Source organism: Alosa pseudoharengus, unplaced genomic scaffold (assembly GCF_046254945.1).
Source record: "Alosa pseudoharengus isolate Yale_2024_CS ecotype anadromous, Long Island Sound unplaced genomic scaffold, YU_APseudo_1.1 YU_APseudo_1.1_scf_24, whole genome shotgun sequence".
Taxonomy (NCBI): domain Eukaryota; kingdom Metazoa; phylum Chordata; class Actinopteri; order Clupeiformes; family Clupeidae; genus Alosa; species Alosa pseudoharengus.
The window spans coordinates 15864561-15884218 of NW_027468689.1; the positions used below are offsets into that span (position 1 = coordinate 15864561).

Consider the following 19658-nt stretch of genomic DNA (forward strand, 5'->3'; position numbering starts at 1 on the left):
CATTCAATAATATTTAAATTGTCTTTCGGCTGCATATTGTTTTTGTCGCCTAATGCACTCTCTGGTGACGTGTGTCTTGTATGTGCAGTGCGTTTTAAAATGCCAGCTTTCCACAGAGCGCTAGTTACTAGGCAGAATCGAGAGAAGCGCACAGTTTGTGTGTGCAGAGTTTTTTTGCAGGAGCGTCAGCATATTCTTCCCATTGGCCAAGTCTGTGAACTGAAGGGCGGGGGGAAAGAGCCGACTCTGGTGGGCATTGTTCGGCTACTAGTCTCAGCATGCACGTGTGAAGATGTTTGTAGATGCCCTGGGTGATACGTTCGAGCTATGGTTCGGTGGAAATGAGGTCAGCACAGTAAACGTGGAGTTTTTCTTCCAGGTAAATATTCATGCTTCGACGATCAAAATAAATATCGCGTTCTAAAGTACACTGATGTTCCGAAACTACATATTTTTTTCTAACTGGGATTATCATGCCATTACTTGGCAGGTGCAGTGACTTAATGCACCACCCTTGATAAATTGTGTACGCTCTATTTGGATTTCCATACCTGGATGGATGTAACGCATGATGAACACGACATTAGTCTTTCGCGTATCTGAAATATTTCTGTTCGTTCCATTCCCCTGAGACAGAAGTGTAGCTGCGATATTCTGAAAGGAGGGGCTTGCGCGCGCGCCTAGCTCCCGAAAACAGGAGTCAACTGGGGTGGGGTGTGACCCGTAGCATTGGGTCGGCATGGAGCAGGAGGAGTGCCCTGCGGAGGGACACCCTGTGACCCCTCAAGCGAGGTCGTCGGCAGAAGAGGAGGGCACGGCGACACGGAGGAAGAGGAGGAAGAAGAAGGAGCAAATGGAATCTATCATCGTGTACCGCTCTGAGGCAGATGACCAGGATGAGGATGGAGCAGAGAGTGGCCTAGGGGAAGGGGGCAATGTCACTAGCGACATTGCTGAGGAAGGTATGCATACTGAACACATTGTTCTCTGATGTCTTATCTACAACAACACGTTTCCTCTAGGGGAAGCATCTGGAAGCTTTGCATTACACAAAATAAAAACTGTGTTAATCTTTGTGTGTGTGTGCATGCTGGGAGTGTTTTTAGGAAAGCTACAATTGTTTGTTACCAGTAGATCTAGTTATTTATATTTTTAACTGTGTGTTTATTCTAAGATAGTTGCATGGTCACCCGTTATATATTTCTACAGGTCCATGTCATCTGATGCATGTGCATATCAATTTTGGATCTGAGCCAAACACCACTATACTTGGAAGACTTATTTCTGAATGGCAGGTTGCTTGGCTGTCTCAGACAGTCCCTGACAGTTGCAGTCATTCACATCAACATCAAAGTTTACAAGCCTGTATTCCCTCACGAAGCCAGCCACCATAGTAAAAACACATGCCTTTTATGCTCCATTACTGTGTGTTTCCATTCAAAGAGTGTAAATAAGTGTGCTCATTAAGCTATTATGAGATGGTTAGCTCTCAAATGTAGAAGTTCTCAATAATGAACTCTTCTAAGTACTCATCCTCGAGGCCTGTATGTGGTTCTTGCAGACACCTGGAGCATGCCCCCAGACAGCCGCTACGTCACCCTGACGGGTACCATCACCCGAGGCAAGCGAAAGGGTCAGATGGTGGACATCCACGTGAGCCTGACCGACAAGGAGCTCCGTGAGATGGCGCGCTCCAAGGAGCGCCTGGACGCCGAATGCGAGGAGGCGGCAGCGGTGGCGGCTGCTGGAGGCTGGGGGCGGCGCCCCTGTGCGGTGGGTCCCGGTCAAGGCCCTCACGTGGTGCTGTGGAGCCTGTCTTGCCTTCCCGTGGTCTTCCTACTCTCCTTCATCATCTCGTTCTACTACGGCACGCTCACCTGGTATAACGTGTTCCTGGTGTACAACGAGGAGCGGACGTTTCTCCACAAGGTCACCCTGTGCCCGGTGCTCATCCTGGCCTACCCGCCCCTAATCGTGGTGCTGTCCCTGGGCATGGGGGTGTACGCCGCCGTGGCACAGCTCTCCTGGGTGTTTGCAGAGTGGTGGCTGGCCGTGAGGGACCTGGAGAAGGGGTTCTGTGGATGGGCCTGTGGCAAGCTGGGCCTGGAGGATTGCGCCCCCTACAGTGTGGTGGAGCTACTCGACTCGGATACTCTATCCGGAAATCTGCAGTTGAAGAGGGTGGACGAGGCTGACCAGGTGTCCTCGGTCTGATCTTGTGATCAAGCTCAAAGCTTTGTGTGTGGTGGTGTGAATGGGAAGGTATGAAAACAAACTGTATGTTAGTTTTTTGTTATTTTTATCAAAAGCTCTTTGAAAAGACTCTAATGAAGCCACTTCTAAACTATCCACAATTTACCTTATGCCCAATTCTCATCCTATGCCATGCTTGCCTCGCCAGGTGCTATTCCAAGGTAGAGAGAGACATTGTTGTGGATGGGCTGAAAGAAAACCTGGGCCTTGAGGATCTTGTCCCTTATTGTGGGGAGAAATGTGTGACTCAGAGACTGCTGTGAAATCTACAGTTGTAGAGATCATGCTGTCTGATCATCAAGGCTTTGTAGAGAGAAACTGTGTGTGTGTGTGTGTGTGTGTGTCAGTGTGTGTCAGTCAGTTTAAAGTTAGACACTGATTGCTACATTTGATGTCAATCACATCACACATGCAACAGAACTTGTAAATGTTCAGTCTGAACTTGAAACCATCACAGGAAGGGCCTCACTTTTAGAGACAAGGCTTTGGTCAGCGTGCATTATTACATCTCACTGTAACCATGGACATTGGTGGTTGTCCTACAATACCTGTCCGTATTGTGAACTGTCTGTACTGCATGGTTATATTTCACTTACACGCTCACAAAAAAAAGAAAGAAACAAAAATCATCAGTGTTCTTTACTTTGAATTAGGACACTTTCCCCAGGTTAAATTCCTGAAGTTGCAATGACTTTGCCGCAACCACACATCAGAAAATGGATGAAGTCCTTTGGTGCCATATAGGACTACAATTTTAAGTGGTTTTAAGTTAGGAAGTTAAACTTGTCACAGATTTCTTTCTTCTACACACCTCACACGTGTGACCTCAATTATACTCAGTGCTTTGTTGTTTTTTTATTGCAAATAGTTCACTTGATTCACAATGAAAGGAAGCACCTCATTGCTGTAATAGTAGCTCGTAATATCTGACCAAGCCTTTCAAACTTTTTGTCTTGTGTAATAATGAAAAGGGATGAACAAATAAGAAATAATATGAGCAGAAGGAAAATTACATGAATTATTGTCATGATGACTACTTATCAACTTGTTTGAATATTAATGTGGGGTTTGGTTAATTGACAGCACATGAGTCACATTGCACTTTCAACAGACATGGAAAAAATAAAATGAATATGATAAATCTAGAATTATTTTGTGTCTACATCAACAGACCAATAAATTAAGAGCTAGTAAACCAGAGAATTTACTTTACTAAAAAGGAATACATTTACATTGACATTATGGTAAATTAAGGTGTATCCAGGAAAAAGTAAGACAATTACAAAAGAAAATGACCAAAGTACATTATGGTCAAATTAATTTAGAATTCTAACCCATTTTAACCCTAATCCTGTTTTTTTATTGAATAACTCGCCAACTGTTGCGCCCGAAATTAAATTTTTATAATGTGTTGGCCTTAAGGAGCCATATTAACCCAGCCCTTCAAGACTCTCGTGGTGCAAAAACATGCCACTTCAATCACCAATATCTTGTGATGAGATTTTCTGAACCACAGAAAATTTGACACGTAACATCACCATGGCAACCTCTGGATGCACACCAAATGTTGTGAAATGTTGTAAATGGGAGCGCTGCAATTTACGAATTTCTGTCTCTCTTGACTCACTGTCAAGAACCACCTGGATGGACACCCCCATCTACAGGCCGAGAGACAGCACAAGCAGGGCTATCTCACACACACACAACACACTGGAGTAGGAGTAGAAGATGGAGTGATTTATTTGCTGTGGAGAGAACATGTAGGACTGAGCAGCAGGTCGTATTATGTACCTCTATGTGGTACATTGTTTATATTCCTTTAGTCAGTACAGGGGGGTATTCCAAGTATGTTGTTTAGTGATAAACCTGGGTAGGTTAACTCACAGTAAGTGGTAAACCTCCTATAACAAAAGCCCTATGGCATTGTTTTGTTAGGAGAATGAAGCCATACAGCTCTTCAATTAGGAGGTTTACCGCCTACTACTAACCCAGTCACTAAACCACGTACTTGGAATACCCCCCAGGTCTGCTGATCAAAAGAATCAAATTCTTTATATATATATATATATATATATATCTTGTTAATATTGCCATGTGAAGTCCATTGCTAACTATCTGATAACTGTTTCTTAAACTCTCAGCTAAATCAAATTAATCATTCTGATGTTATTCGATAGCCTAATTTCCATATAGGCAAATGTTCATACTATTAAAAGGTCTACTTGTTGTGTACTGATCAGGGGTACACTAAATTGAATGATACTTGACTTACTGATAAGTAAACATAAAGGTTTAAGTATATCTAGCCTATACTTTGTACTTATACTTAAATATACTTTACATACTAATGGAAAAGTCTAAGTATATTTACTACTTGTAGCCAGAGGAAATGTAGGCTACTAAATATACTTATAGTGATAAAAAAGTCTAAGTATATTTATATCATGAACATGAAAAATAGGGTAAGAAATATATGTCATCAATGGGTGGCAGTGGCTCAGGAGGTAGAGGAGTTGTCCAGGAACTGTAAGGTTCGGCTCCACCTGAAAAAAACAGTTAACTGCTGTTCCCAATGTGCTGTATGGCACCCTGCATGGCAGCCTACACCATTGGTGTCTATGTGATATAAATGCAGTATATAAATAAGCAATATGCAGTTTGTTAGTAAGGCTACACCTATAAGATCACTTGTAGTGCATCTAAAAGTTTACTACTTTTACACCTTAAACATACTTAATATTATAATGAACTATAAGGTGTGCTACACAGCAAATTCTGGCCTTTGGAATAAACTCTCTGGGAGTTTATATCAACTACATTTGAGTGTACATGTGAGACCATCGAATGTACTCCAGGGAAAAGTTAAAGTAACTTTTTTCTGGGAGTTGATTTTAAACTCTTTTCTGGAGTTAAAACTGAACACTTGTGGGAGTTAAAATGCTAATCCCATGTGGGGTAAAATACAACTCTCACCTGGAGTTAATTTTAATGTGAACTCTTTCATGGTGTTAACAGTTAACATTTAAAAATGTGTTTTATTTAACACTTTTCGGAGTTAATAATTAAAAATACAAATAATATTTTAGGTGAAAATTACTACAGAAAACATTCATTACCACAGATCTTTATTTTAAATTCATGTTTGACATTTTGAATGACAAACTGTTTAAACATGTTACAGCCAACCAACCAAACTTATTGTAATTAGTGCGGCCCCAATTTCATATTCAAAACAAACTGTTTTAACAACAGCTAAACAATTGACAAGCAGTTGGATATTTAAAAAATCATGTCAGTACCACATCTCTGTAGTGCAGAAAGTGCAAACATTGTATAAAAGTATGGCTGACAAGATAACAAAGAACTTTTCTGTAATACAGTAATGTATTAACATGAGGGAGACTTTTAACCTGTAATTTGTACATAAACATGTACATAAAAACAATGGTGAATTCCATATATTAAGTCAGCAATGTCACAACATACAACATACAATCACACCCATAGCACATTTGAGAATCAAAATATTTGAATTGTCTTAATCTATCCATTTCTAGAACCAGTATCTTTCTTGGGATGTTTTCACTTAAAATACAAAACAACAATTAATGACAATATTAAGACATTAATTAAGCTGGGCTTTGAAAAAAGGCCAAAAAGAACAAAGTATGGAAGTTATAAGATTACATTTTTTGCGCGGGTGCTGTCCATGACCGGCTTAATCATTTGAGATCCAGCATCGCTTTGAGGACTGCATAGAGCGCTTGAGAGGGACAACGTATCTGTAAGCCTTGGGCAGGAAGACCCTTCACCATCTAGCTGCAGTAGTGTAAAATCTGAGGACCACAAATAACAACATTAGGTTACAGGGCACATACAATCATAAATTAAGAAACACAAAACTGCCATATACAGTAGGGTGCCAAGGAAGATCAAGAACTAGTACATTGTAATTTCAAAAGTTTACTTAAATCACAACTTGCCCCATTAGATGAGAGCCATTTTGTATTTCATAATAAACATTTACTATAAGCCTGCCTACCACAAGGTGTGAGTGTCACACATTCCATCAGGTTGGAGTAGTCTGCAAACTCTGTTGGGTGTGAGCCATCAGTTATGTTCTTGGATGATTCTGCAAGTGGGACGACTGAAATGCACATGATAAAGGAGAGTTAAAATACATTTTTTGATTGCTCAGGGTGTCATCTGCAAGCTGCTGACATTTTTTGACAAACAGTAATACAAATCTTTAAAAGCTTTCCTGCAAAAAATAAACAAACTAGGAAATGTTCAATCCCCTTACCATCATCAGTAGAGATGACAAAACACATTACTTCTGCAAGTTCTTGAAAGACATGCTCATCTGCGACTTTTAGCACTTTATCTTCTGGTATGAGAAACTTCTGCATCACTGAAGCACAACATTCATTTATTAAATTATTATTTCCCCTTTAATGACATCAGACAACACATAGGTACATCACCTACCTGCATTGATAAAATCTGAGAAGCTGACCTCTTCCAGTTTCACATATTTCTTTGTCCTTCCATATTGTACCTTCAACAACATCTTGACCACTGGAGGGAAAAATAATAATTTTACCAGTAATAAATGCGGACTGTCATTCTAACAAAAGTCTTTGTGGTAGCTGTTATTCAATCTATAACATGTTTAGCATAATATTCAGTGGTCATAGTCATGTCTTTACAATGAAAATGATTGACAGACAGCTTATAATAAAAGAGTTAAGTTACCGTCAAACTATCTAACACGTTCACTGACATCCAGAAAGAGTTCACACAGTGACAGATAACATCACAACACGTGACAGTAAAGAACAGTTTCAAACAACACTAACGTTACTGCTTGTTAGCTAGGGAAAAGTTAGGTTTAGCAACTAAGACGACTGTGTTTCGTTATAACAGCCTCTCACGTGAGACAGACAGTAGATGTGCAAGCTGTCCGACTGTTCTCAAGCAAAGCCTTACCGTGTCGTAATTCCCTCACACAGGTCCCCTTCTCGCATCCGTTAGCTGCTACGGTCCAGCCGTGCTGGGTCAACTAGGTGATAAGGAAACAACAACGTTACTGTTCAGTATACGTTGACACGACAAGAAACAGCTTAAATTCACAAAGAAATAACAGTAATGACGAGTATGATGTTAATTCCATGCGCGATTTTTTGGGGCTGTGTAAAGCTGTCTAAGGCTAACTTAAAAAAAAAAAGTTCGGGGCTAACTTCAGCAGCTAGCTTGCTAGCCAGTTTGGCCTCGCAAAAATCAGTCTTCGACAAAACATAAAAATGTGCCGTTATATACTGATAGAAGTCTAATATAACGTTAGTTTGAGGAGTAAAATGGCACTTTTACCTGCCTCACGAGTCCAACAGGTTTGGGGCAAACTACAGTAGCTAGCTGCTAGCAAATTTGCCCATTACAGTCTGACAAAATATACAAATGTCCCATTATTATACGTCCTATTATCGTCTTAAAGTCCTGCACAGCCTAATATAACATTAGAAGTAAACGTATAGTAAAGTAAGTATAGTAACATTAGAAGTAAAATCACACTTTTACCTGGCTCAAGAGTCATGGTGAAGTCCAAGTGAAAACTGCTGAGCTGAGCAAGCTGAGACAAAGCTGTTAACTAAGGTTTAGTGTTGAATCAGGCTCCTCAACACCCAATAAATGAACACCTAAATATTACACCACCAAAGAGTACCCTGAACACAAGCTGTAGTTAAATGTAGAGAATAAACTCCCAAAATCTAACACTTTAACACTTTTTTGTTTAACTCCAGATTTTTGAACTCCAGAAATTTGCTGTGTAGAAGTATATAACTAGTATTGCCACTAGTTTACTTACAGTATGGTTCTCAGTACACATTTACTATTAGAAACTGAAAGTGGGCCAATGTAGTCAGAAGATACACATAGGACATGTGTACCACAAGTACATTTGTACTAATAAACTTACTATCTAAAGTTAACTTGAGAATTATAGCCTACTTTAACTGCACTTCAGTTTACTGGATAAAATTAACTTTTTTTGGTTGGGGGGGCTGTCCCGAAAACAAAAGCCCCTGCATTAGTTTATCTGGAAATAGCCTATGAGAGGGGTGAGCTACATTTCTGATGTGTTTCATTTGGTCCTTGGTTAAAATATAATGTAGCTTACGTTATTTTGGACAAAACTGCCTGCTAATAAATTTAAATATAAACATAAACAAACGCAACTTCCTGCGCAATCCCTGACTGACTGACCAGGCTTATGCTTTCTTCCCGGAAGAGAAGAGGAGGGGAGTTCCCGATGACAGTACTTTAATTTGACAGCGTTGACAGCACTCTTGGAATTTTCAAACGTAGATATCCGGGTTGTTTTATCACCATTACTCACATTGGGAGTCGTTAGCATAACGCGTTTGCTTGGGTGGAGATAAGACTTAAGTTCTGTTTTGTGTCAACTTTCGTTTTCGGCCAGCATGGATACAAATGGTGTGTCAGGGTAAGTTAAACATGCATTATAATATTTGTAATGTAATCACGACGTAAACTGTAACGTTTTTCCTTCATCTTAGTAGCCCAGTAGGCTACAGTAGGCTAGCCACTGTCAACATAGGCTACCGATAAATGCGAGGCGGTGGAGGAGGAGGTGGCTGCAGACTTAACAACCAAACAACCAAAACCAAGCCAATTACTACGGAGACGGCAAGGATTCACGTGAAAGAATATTTGTCTGGGTATTAGAATTTCTACGTACATTTAGCTTTACCGTGCCTTCAAAATAATGAATGTGAATATGTTACTTCCTAAAAACGAACTTCGAAGAGTTAGCCTAGGTCCTACTCCAGACATTTGCAGAATGTTAAAGTGAAACTGAACGCACCTGCGCGCCTTGGAACAAATTCTGCTATTCTTAGAATTCTTAATTCTAAAGTTTAATCCCTGATAGCACAGGGGCGTTGAATCCACGTTGAATCAACCTCCGCCGCTTCAAACAAACGTGGATTCAACGCCCCTCAACGCCCCTTTGCTATGTATTTATTCTCAGATAGGCCTACACCTTGTCACAAGTTCGTGCAGTATTTTCTGCTTAATCTGGCTTCCTTGGCAAAAATAAGTTTATTACGTTTATTACATCTAATTTACTCAAATTTTATTTAATCTGATTTAATTAGGGTCTGTGACCTCTGCGCCTAATTCCGATATCTTCTAAAGAAAAAGATCAACATACCTTTCTGTAATCCCCAAGTTTTTGACACAAATCAGAATAAAAATAAAAATAGATATTCCCAGAGGAGACATTAGTGTTCCTTGCATCAAAAATTTGATAATTTGGGTCAGGTCGCTTGCTACTCTGGGACATTTAATCTAATGGAATAATAATGTATTCTAATCATTTACTTTATGATGTTAACTAACTATAATAGAGATAAGCTAGCTAGCCTGTCACTAACCAGACTTTTAGTGTAAACAGACAGTAACAGACTGTTACATGTCTGATAATTGAAGTCCATAAATTAGGATATACTACTGCAACTTCATGAAGTCCCTAATGCATATTTCCCTAATTTAAACACTTTAAATGACTGTCCCAGATTACCCAAAACATGCTGTCCCACATTATCAAACACATTCGATAAAGTTGGACAGGCAAAACATGTTCTTAAAAAATAATTAAAACATTGCACATTCACTCTTGAACAGATCACTAACATGAGGAACCGTGCTTTATTTATGACAAATTTACATCCTTAACATTAAACTTGTCAAAATTTTAAGTCACTTCCAGGGGGGAGCTTCTGAATGACATTTGCCCTGCACATCTCTGTGACATCACTTTCATGAGGTCATGCCATTTCAGTGACATGCCATCTATGGTCAACTTATAGTAAGAGTCTTGGTGACATTTTGTTAGAACAGGAATTAAACATGCCAACTCCCTGATTACCCAATGTCCCAGATTACCTGAATTCACAGTGTATTGTTGGTCTACTTATTTTGAACTAAGTATACGTATAGCTTACTTTTTGTGTACTGATCAGAGATACACTAAATTGATTTATACTTGGCTTATAGCCTAGGCTACTGATATATAAATGTTTAAGGGCCCTATCATGCACCCGACGCAATGTGGCGCATGTCTTATTCATATCGTACACCCAGACAGTGATGAATTTTCCGCCATGCGCTCCACTTTTAGTGTGGTCTGGCGCATGATCCAAAAATCTCTAATTTACACCCTTTAAAAATCATTACGCCACAGATCAAGAAAAACCTGGTCTATAATGAAAGGCGCATATGAAGCACAGCTGAAGATGCACTGTCACGAGATGTAAGCAGCCCTGTAACGCCTTGTCAGTCAATAGTGAAAGTAAATAACTGTGTATAACAGTTGACTATGAGACCACAGTGAAATTAATTTCACTTTGCCTATGAGTAGTGTTGTCACGATACCAAAATTATGACTTCGATACGATACCTGCCATAAATATCACGATGCTCGATACTAAAACGATACTACGGCGAAATCCTAAGATATCTGGAGAAGAAAGGACTCATACCTCCTCCAAGTGTATTGAGTAATTTGTGTTGAATTTGGTGCACTTTTGTAGTGTGTAGGTCAATTCTGGGTTCTAAACTTCCTACATAATGATTCTTTTTTTATAGTCAGTAAAATAGTAGGCCTACTTTCTGTGATTAAGTCCTTTATTGTTTGTTATAGTTAATTTACATTGTGTTGTGTTTTGGCAATAAAGTAGCTTTAAATAGCCAAACTAGGCTAGATCAAGGTCAGTGTTCAAATTACTGCATGCAAATCACTGAATACTATGCAGAGGGGCCTAATCTTTAGGCCATCTGATGTACAGTATAGGCTACCCTAGGCCTTCCCGTGTTCATGGGATTTCTTTGACAGTTGCAAAGGGGAAAATGTGAGGATAGTCTTCTTTGCGCCCAGTGTACAAGTACGACGTTCCAACCACTCAGGTCTTCGTCAGATAGGCCTACACCATTACCTGTTGCAATATATCTGTGTGCATTACTACATTACGTCTATTTCTTTGATAACATGATTTGCTAGCACGTACTGTAACAATACGCCGCTATTATTATTAGGACTCAACACGCTTTGGTGGTATTATGCTGTGGGCTTTAATTAGCGCATTTCGGGTAGCCTATCCTACATCTGGGCAATAATTATTGAACAAATTGCAGTCTACATGCCATGACAAATATTACCAGTAGTAGCTACTGACCGAACATGAAATAGATCGTTTACAAGTTATGGTAATGTTATTCTGGCGTTAACATTGCGCTTTCATCACGTTAGCACCCTATGATTACAGCTCGTTATGTCTCGTCAAAATGATTACAGCTCGTTATGTCTCGTCAAAATTCATTGATGAAGGAAGGTTCGCTTTATCCCAGAGAACCATACTCGTTTCACTTAGGCTAGACTAAAACATAAGAGAAGAACTTGGCACTAACCATGTAGTCGTGTTTTCTATAGCATATTCGTTAACCTGTCGTTCTTTGAACTCTTTAAAAATGTTGGGATATGTCTGCGAGGTGTTTTGCCAAGTTCCATGCGTAGCCTACTGCTTTTAAATGACTTTGTGTACCTGATGGCTTGCCTTAATTCGCGATGTATCCGAAATAGGTGCAGATTTCACTGCACCTTTTGTTTTATCCACAAGGCCTAGAACTGTCGGCAAAGAACTATGACGTTGGCTGTGCACTCACTCACTCAGAGCTGCCTGCTTGACACGCCCACTTGCCTAGATGCGTGAAAGGAGCAGTGAGAACAGCAGTTCACACAGACACAGAACGTTATTATTTTAATAAAGTATCGATTCTAAAAACGTCTGAAATCGTATAGTTTTTTGCGTGAAGGCATCGTGATACCTTTTTAGTATCGATACACCGTGCAACACTACCTATGAGTTCAAATAATAGGCGGGTACATAATGCATGTAGGCTCTGCTAGTCACACACAGCCGACACAGGTTTTAGTAAAACAAGTAGCCTACTAGTGGAATTGTGCAAGCAGATTCCTTCAGATGCATTGACTGTCAAAATACAACGGGCTGCTGCTGGAACTTAAAGGGAATGATAAATTTAACTTTTATTGGTTTAAAGGATGTTACGCCCACAACACATAAGAAACATAAGAACAACCCTTTTGCACCCAGGCCCCAGTGTTTGATCACAAAATCACACCCTTAAATTAGCGAATGTGGACTGGACACGCCCTAAGTGTCTTTAAACTTTGTGCCTCTGACCAGACATTTCAGATTGTCAAGAAAGGGCCCTAAGTATATCTAGCCTTTGGTTCTTATACGGAAATGTACTTAATATACTTATAATGATGAAAAAGTCTAAGTATATTTACTTGTACTTTGAGAGGTTGCATGACAGATTCTCATTTAATTTCAATTTAATCACTTAACAGATTCTAATATTACCCTTCCGGTAAATTTATAGTTTACTATACTATCTATATACTATATTATACTATACGATATACTATCACGAACTGAAAAATATGCTAGAATTGTATAATGTAGTATCTTCACTAATACTATTATAAACTGAAAAGTGGGCCAATTTAGTCCGAAGAAGTATTTAAATAGTACATCTACAGGTATACCACAAACACATTTATACTAATGGACTCACTACATAAAGTAAACTTGAGAATTATACTGCACTTAAGTTTACTTGTTAAATTAACTTTAAGTATACTTTTATGGTAAGGGTTTGGTTGGTGTAGGCCTTTGCTTTTGAGTCTGGCAAAACATAAAATACACTGTCTAAACGTAAAATACACTTTCTATTATGAAAACACTTGTGCACACGATTTATGATCTTTCTTCACATCATGAAATCAATTTACTAAAAGGTATGCACAATGTATTGCATGTGCGCACACATTGTAATTTGCATGCAATTTACTTTAATGTGCCCTGTAACACCCACTAACGTAATAACTTCCCACCAACGTAAAAAAAAACACCAACGTAATAAAAATCTAAAGTATTGTATACAATGTATGATTTTCTTGTGCACGTTTTATAACATTGAGCTCACAACGTAGGCTATACATTTCACTTTAGTGTTCCCACAAAGTCAGTAAATTGTGGTCTTGTATGTATTCCCCTTTTATTTTCACTCAGAGAATCAGATGTCATCTGGTCCAGCCCCGTCTTTTACAGAAAGATGGATCCAGTTTCTACATTCACTTTCACAGCCTACTGAAATGAAACAAAAAGATGCCACAACTAGCTCCTTGAAGATCAGTCTCTAAAATGACCAGGGGAAAAATGACGACCATCTAACTCAATGTTGGGCAACCAATAACGGATCTATTATGGAAGATGGACTGGCTGTCACTGTGAATCGCATGGCCGACTCTCTGTCCAGGGATGAGTTGCGGAGACTGCGCTACCTCTGCTCAGACCTGTTACCTGATAGCCGTGTCGAAGACCTGAGAGGAGCTCTAATCTCACGGGCCCAAATTGCTGGGAACAATCAGTCTGCCCGCATGATTCTGAAGGAGCTCATGTTTCACTTGAAGCGCTTCGACATCCTGAAGAAGGTTCTAGGGACGAGTCGACAGGAGGTTGAACACATGCTGAACACCAGACAGGTCCTGTCTGGATACAGGTCATTCACTCATTCATAACCAGCTCCTGTTGTCTCTGTGAATGATGCATTCTGAATTCATTTTCAGGACATATGGATCCAGCTTTCACATGGCATGTTTAGTAAAGAAGTCATACCCTTCTGTCTTTGTGCCTCAGGGTGCTCATGGCTGACCTGAGTGAGGATCTTGCCCCAGATGACCTCCACTCTTTGGTCTTTCTCTTCAGTAGCAAACTGCCACGTGGAAAGCTGGACACAGCCTCTGTAAGAAGGAGGGATAATGTTGATTTCAGTTGTCTCTGGTATTGGGATGGAGGACAGTTTATCTTGACTTTTCAGTTCTAACACAAACCCAAGCACACTTCTTAAATAGTAAAAAAAAAGTAAAGTTTTATTATCAATATATGTCAAGGAGAATCCCTAGACCAGTGCATACCGATTCTGTTTTTTTATTTTGTATCATTCTTCATTTGAACTTTCAAATTCCTTATCATGAGAAACCTATTCTATAATAGTGTATATCAGAGAGATGCCTTTCAACAGACCATTTTCACTACAGAGCTTTCTGGATCTGATAGATGAACTGGAGAAACTTGACGAAGTCTCCCCAGAAAATCTGGACCTCATTGAGCAAGGCTTTCGGAATATTCATCGACTCGACCTTGCAAAGAAGATACAAAGTTTTCAGAAAAAAGGTACCAACCGTAAAAGCATTTTATTACCGGTATGTAGTGGGTAGTCAATACTCTGTTCTTATGTGTTTCCTTCCCTAGTAGAATTTGTTTTCTGTGAAGTACGTGAAGTACTCATACGTTGAGGGTTATTTGATGTCAACCAGTCAATTTACACATGTTTTTTTCCCTCAGGAAGTACAAGGAAATGTGCAGAGCGCAATTCAGAGGTATATTTTAAAAATAAAGATACACTTTGCATAATATAGATTAATATTAATAACTGGGAGTCGCAAATGGAATGCCCCCTGAAGTTGTATCCCAACTCGTCAGCTCGTTCAAACCCTGAGTAGCGTTTCAATTTCCAAGATGGCTGAGCCCATTAACAGTAAATGAGAACTGTAGATATGCACTGTTTTTTATCAGTTCTGTTCAATTTGTGTATCATCAAATCAGTCGTTGAAACAAAAGTGCCCAACCTCTATCTGAATCTATGTCACTATGACGATTGTTTGTGTAAAATACTGTGTAATGCTTCATTACAAACTGGTATTGCTATATCTGGTAACAATTGCTAACAACAAACAGTTTTGTTCTGACAACTTTGTGGACTGCTGGAATGCAACCAGCTCTGGGTTTTTTTACACGGATATGTTCGAATCACTAGTCGAATCACTAGTCGTTTTACGAGACAACTGGAATGCGGCATAACTCCTATTGTGATACTCCCTACTGTCCTCTAGTGGATGACACCAACATGCGCTCTGATTCCTCTCCATCAGACACAGAGAGGAGTCTGTTCCCCCACTAGTCACCCCCCTCGTTCATCTGTTCGTCCTATTGTGCAGACTCAGCAACCATCTTTAGGTAAATGCTCACTGTGTTTGTGTCATGAAGTGATTTAGTTTTATGCTGTGTAGTTGAAGTCTTATTTTTCCTCATGCCGCTTTGAAAGATATACTCTTCCCTTGTTCGCAGCAAAAGGCCTGAAGCTGCCTGTAGCTGAAACAAGGGTGCATTATCAACAGGTGAAGTACAAGTTCTCATTTCTCTATGGGAAGGTTTAATCTACAGAATGCCATGTGTCAATGCCTTTCTGTTAAGAACATGGGAAACATCACGTAATCCACTGTTGCTCCTCTTTTCTCTATGGGGATTAGGCTACAGAGGAGTACATCATGGAGACCATTCCCTGCGGTGTGTGCATAATCATCGACTGTGTGGGTTGTGATGGAGGTGAGTGCTGTGTGGCTGTGGGTGTGTGTGTGTGTGTGTGTGTGTGTGGGTGGGTGTTTGTGTGTCTGTTTGGACACGATTTTGTATTTCAGCATTAGAGAATTTTGCCTCACTAACATATCTGCATATGTATACAGAAAGCAATTGTACTCTAGTGATAATGATTTTTCTGTTCTCAGCATTATGCAACAGCCCCCATTCAAAACATCTTGGAGTCATTCTCTGCATTTCAGACACTATTCGCCTTGTCTCTGTTGACTAGCTCTGGGCTCAAAAAAGGCTCAAACTAGTAAATCTTTGTCAGCATCTGGGGTAACAATTGACTGCAGTCTTTATGCGATCGAATTTCTCTATGATTGTGTCTCCCACAGACATGCTGAAGCAAACCTTTGAGGTCCTTGGGTTCAGGGTGATCTTGCACACATTACTGTGTTTGGAAGACACCTTCAGTGTCCTAAGGGAACTGTCCCAAAGTCAAGACCTTCAGGGATCGTCAGCATTCATCTGCTGTCTCCTCAGCCGTGGCTCAGAGTCCAGTATCCTGACCACAGAGTCCTGTGGCCCCGGGCTCCGCCTGGACGACATACGGCAGCACTTTAATTCTCTGAACTGCTCGGCGTTGAGAGGAAAACCAAAACTTTTTCTCGCCGAGATTTATGAGGTCCAAGAGGACCCTCTGTGGTCCTCGCAGATGGACCAGTGCCTGGAGACTGATGCTGGGGGATCGGCTGGCTGTTCTCCGCGCTGGCAGACGGATGCCATGAAATCTATTCCAGTCAGCGCAGACGTGTTGAGCTGTGTGTGCTTGGCTGATGACCAGCTGTTGGCGAAGAGGGGGCACCAGTCTGTGTTCTGGCAGACCATGAGGTCAACCCTACTGCGTTTTCATGGCAGGTAGGGGTCAAAATATTGCCCCAGGTCAGGCTTGAGTTGGCTGAAAGTTTAAGGTGGATGCATAAGATGTTAACAACACCAATCACCAAATTATTTGAAAGGTGCTTTAATGGGCCATTGTGATAACATTGTTGGATACTTTTGAGGCAAACATGAAAACGTCAAGTATATTGAAATTCAAGAAATGCATCAATATAATAAATCAGACCTTTTCAGTTTATAGGTTGAGTATTGACCGTCACTTTTTTAAATGAAAGAATGCTTCTTTAATTGATAGAAATCATCATACAATTATCAGTAACAGTATAGAAATCATCATCAGGGTTGGGTAGTAACGGATTACATGTAATCTGGATTACAAAAATCAAGTAACTATAATCAGCCCAGATTACAATAAAAAAATTGTGTAATCAGATTACAGTTACATTGTTGGGGATTACCTGATTACATTTTATCATGCAAGCAATGCAACTTTTTGATGATAGCCTAGTTATCTTTTAATTCGACAAGCTTCGGGCTTGCCGGTTCGATCCCCGACCAGTAGAAAAAATGTGGGCGGGGGAAGTGGTTGAGCACTGCTCTCCCATGCCCACATCCACGGCTGAAGTGCCCTTGAGTAAGGCACCTAACCCCTCATTGATCCCCGAGCGCCGTTGTAGCAGACAGCTCACTGCTCCGGGTTGGTGTGTGCTTCACCTCACTGTGTGTTCACTGTGCTTCACTAATTCGCGGATTGGGAGACCAAATTTCCCTCACAGGATCAAAAGAGTATCTATACTTACTTACTAACTTATTTACTATTGGGGCAGGTCTCTCGGCACACTGCCTGATCTTTTCCTCCTAATCTTAATGTAGCCTCTTGTTTTAGTGTTACCGTTTACTTTGAGAAAGTCACCAGGTCCCCCTAGTTGAAAAACATCCCAAAGGAATCATTTTCTCACCCCCACAATTGAAATGGACATGGTGTCATTCAATCTCAGGCCATGTCCTAGGTCAAAAAAATCCAGCGAAAGCTAAATTCATTGTCCAGGTGTGCCCTTATAAAGGTTAAGCTGAGTTGTTCATGTTTGGAGAATAGTGATCCATGATCACATCCATAATGACTAAGTGATCAATTTTGGGATGGGGAAAATTTCAACCACCAAAATACCACCCCCAAAGTGGAGAATAGCTATAGAAATGTATTAGTTTTGGGTGTTTTTCAGACAATGGGACCTGGTGACCTCAAAGTAAATGGTAACACTAAAACAAGGGGCTACATTAAGATTTTTGGAAGAAAAGATCAGTTAATTCACACAGGAATGCTTTACTCAGAGCAAAGAGATTTCTTAGATGTAATGAAATAATAAACAGAAAAATAGAATGAGAATTCTTTCATCAATTCAGTGGTGGTGTCTTTTACTTAAGGGACATATTTATTGAAGTAATCTAAAAGTAATCCTAAAGTAATCAGATTACGTTACATGTTTTTGGTAATCCTGATTACGTTACTGATTACAAAAATTGCCATGTAATTTGTAGTCAGTAATGGATTACATTTCAAAGTAATCTGACCCAACCCTGATCATCATACAATTAACAGCAAAAGAGTATATATACTGTATCACACCAAACCATCATACATCATATTACACCCAAAAAAAACCACCTGATATTATCATTCACAACATGTCGCATTATTAAACCTTTACATGAATGGACCTATAGCAACTCTATGACTCTTTGTCACATGATCCTGCCTGCTATAATATATCATGAGACAAAGAGTCATAGAGTTGCTATATATAATTTCTATCCCTTCCGACGCGCAGCGGAGAGGAGTTGCCTCCGCCGAGTCCCTTAATTCCGTATAACTGGACACACCTCGAAGGCCGTTATCCCGCTTATCACCCGGTTGCCACTGTAAACACTGGAAACACGCGGTTCTGTTTAAAAAGAAGCTCACTAGTTCAGCTTGTTGTACAACTTTAGCATGGACAGTTAGCTTGTTTACAGTTGATTCCATTGTTTGGAAGCCTGCAACCAAAAGATTCTAGAGCGCTGCAACTGTCGTCCTACTATGGTATAGTTACCATTCATAAGCATTGATATGGAACGGTGTCCTGTTATTCAGAAGTAAAGGCCACCCCACCAGCCAATCAGAAAAGAGTATTTCTTCTCTCCGGGTGATAATGAGGCCTAATGTTCTATTTGTCTGCAGAGTGTAGTACTCAAGGACACTCAGTGTTTGCATTGATTATTATGGGCCTTCAGGGAGTTGTATTGTTTAAGGTCAGCCCTCCTTCATGGTGACATAATAGGGTGATGAAGTAATGAGCTAGTGTTAATCTTCTGCCATGCCTTGTGTTGCAGGAGAATTCCACTTCTTGATGCACTCACTGAAGTGAACAGAGTGGTGCTTGAAAACCCCAATGAAGGCTACAGAATTAACCTGAGTCACACACTGAGAAAGACTCTTTACCTGTAACAAATATGACAAAGGAGTCACTGAAGGAAACACTATGGTTTTATATAGGCCTAGCAGAAAGAGCCAACAGGGTGAAAAGGTCACAAGAGAGAGACCTCAATTAAGAGGAGGAGCCTGGGATAGGACAAAGGATGTGTTGGTATTCAGAAACACACCCACAATAGAATGTGAACCATAAAAAAACATGAATGTCTGTAAGCTACAAAACTACATATTCTCTTTACTCACACTAAGCTATAGGGTCTCAATGAAGGCAGTTCAATTTAATTTTTGTATTTTGTGTTGTGTATATTTAAGTGACAGGCAGCTTATTAAACCAGTAAACTTTGTGCATAGTTAATCTGGTGATACTTCCATAGAAATACCATGAAACATTGGTTGCATTAAAGCATACATTCATGGAAACCATGCAAGCTTCTCTTTTGAATACTTGGACTACTTGCTGTCACAGTCTATATTTCCCCGAGCTGTATTTTGGACGACAACTTGAC

General features: G+C 40.0%; 2 protein-coding genes across 6 annotated transcripts; both read left to right on the plus strand.

The window, feature by feature from the left end:
* The first annotated feature begins 7 nt into the window (after nucleotides 1-7).
* On the plus strand, nucleotides 8-3325 carry LOC143142394 (transmembrane protein 169-like). The gene is made up of 2 exons (XM_076303247.1): nucleotides 8-962; nucleotides 1562-3325. Exons 1-2 carry the CDS (start codon nucleotides 740-742, stop codon nucleotides 2212-2214), a joined length of 876 nt encoding a protein of 291 aa, XP_076159362.1. The 5' UTR covers nucleotides 8-739; the 3' UTR covers nucleotides 2215-3325.
* Nucleotides 3326-8544: 5219 nt separating this feature from the next.
* On the plus strand, nucleotides 8545-19575 carry cflara (CASP8 and FADD-like apoptosis regulator a). Of its 5 annotated transcripts, none has more exons than XM_076303250.1 (10): nucleotides 8545-8758; nucleotides 13431-13920; nucleotides 14058-14163; nucleotides 14459-14594; nucleotides 14766-14800; nucleotides 15314-15437; nucleotides 15555-15598; nucleotides 15731-15806; nucleotides 16178-16700; nucleotides 19053-19575. In XM_076303250.1, exons 2-10 carry the CDS (start codon nucleotides 13625-13627, stop codon nucleotides 19165-19167), a joined length of 1455 nt encoding a protein of 484 aa, XP_076159365.1. In that variant the 5' UTR covers nucleotides 8545-8758; nucleotides 13431-13624; the 3' UTR covers nucleotides 19168-19575. The 5 variants fall into 5 exon arrangements, with proteins under 5 accessions (XP_076159365.1, XP_076159363.1, XP_076159368.1 ...); XM_076303248.1 differs by having other exon boundaries at nucleotides 8546-8758; nucleotides 15549-15598; XM_076303253.1 differs by having other exon boundaries at nucleotides 8546-8758; nucleotides 15353-15437.
* The last annotated feature ends 83 nt before the right edge of the window (nucleotides 19576-19658 follow it).

Bases quoted from the DNA above. Each gene is read 5' to 3' on its own strand.
- LOC143142394 (XM_076303247.1), top strand. From the start codon at position 740: ATGGAGCAGGAGGAGTGCCCTGCGGAGGGACACCCTGTGACCCCTCAA. The intron at 963-1,561 runs GTATGCATACTG...TGGTTCTTGCAG, and splicing joins TAGCGACATTGCTGAGGAAG to ACACCTGGAGCATGCCCCCA.
- cflara (XM_076303248.1), top strand. From the start codon at position 13,625: ATGGAAGATGGACTGGCTGTCACTGTGAATCGCATGGCCGACTCTCTG. The intron at 14,164-14,458 runs GTAAGAAGGAGG...TTTTCACTACAG, and splicing joins GAAAGCTGGACACAGCCTCT to AGCTTTCTGGATCTGATAGA. The intron at 15,599-15,730 runs GTGAAGTACAAG...TATGGGGATTAG, and splicing joins CAAGGGTGCATTATCAACAG to GCTACAGAGGAGTACATCAT.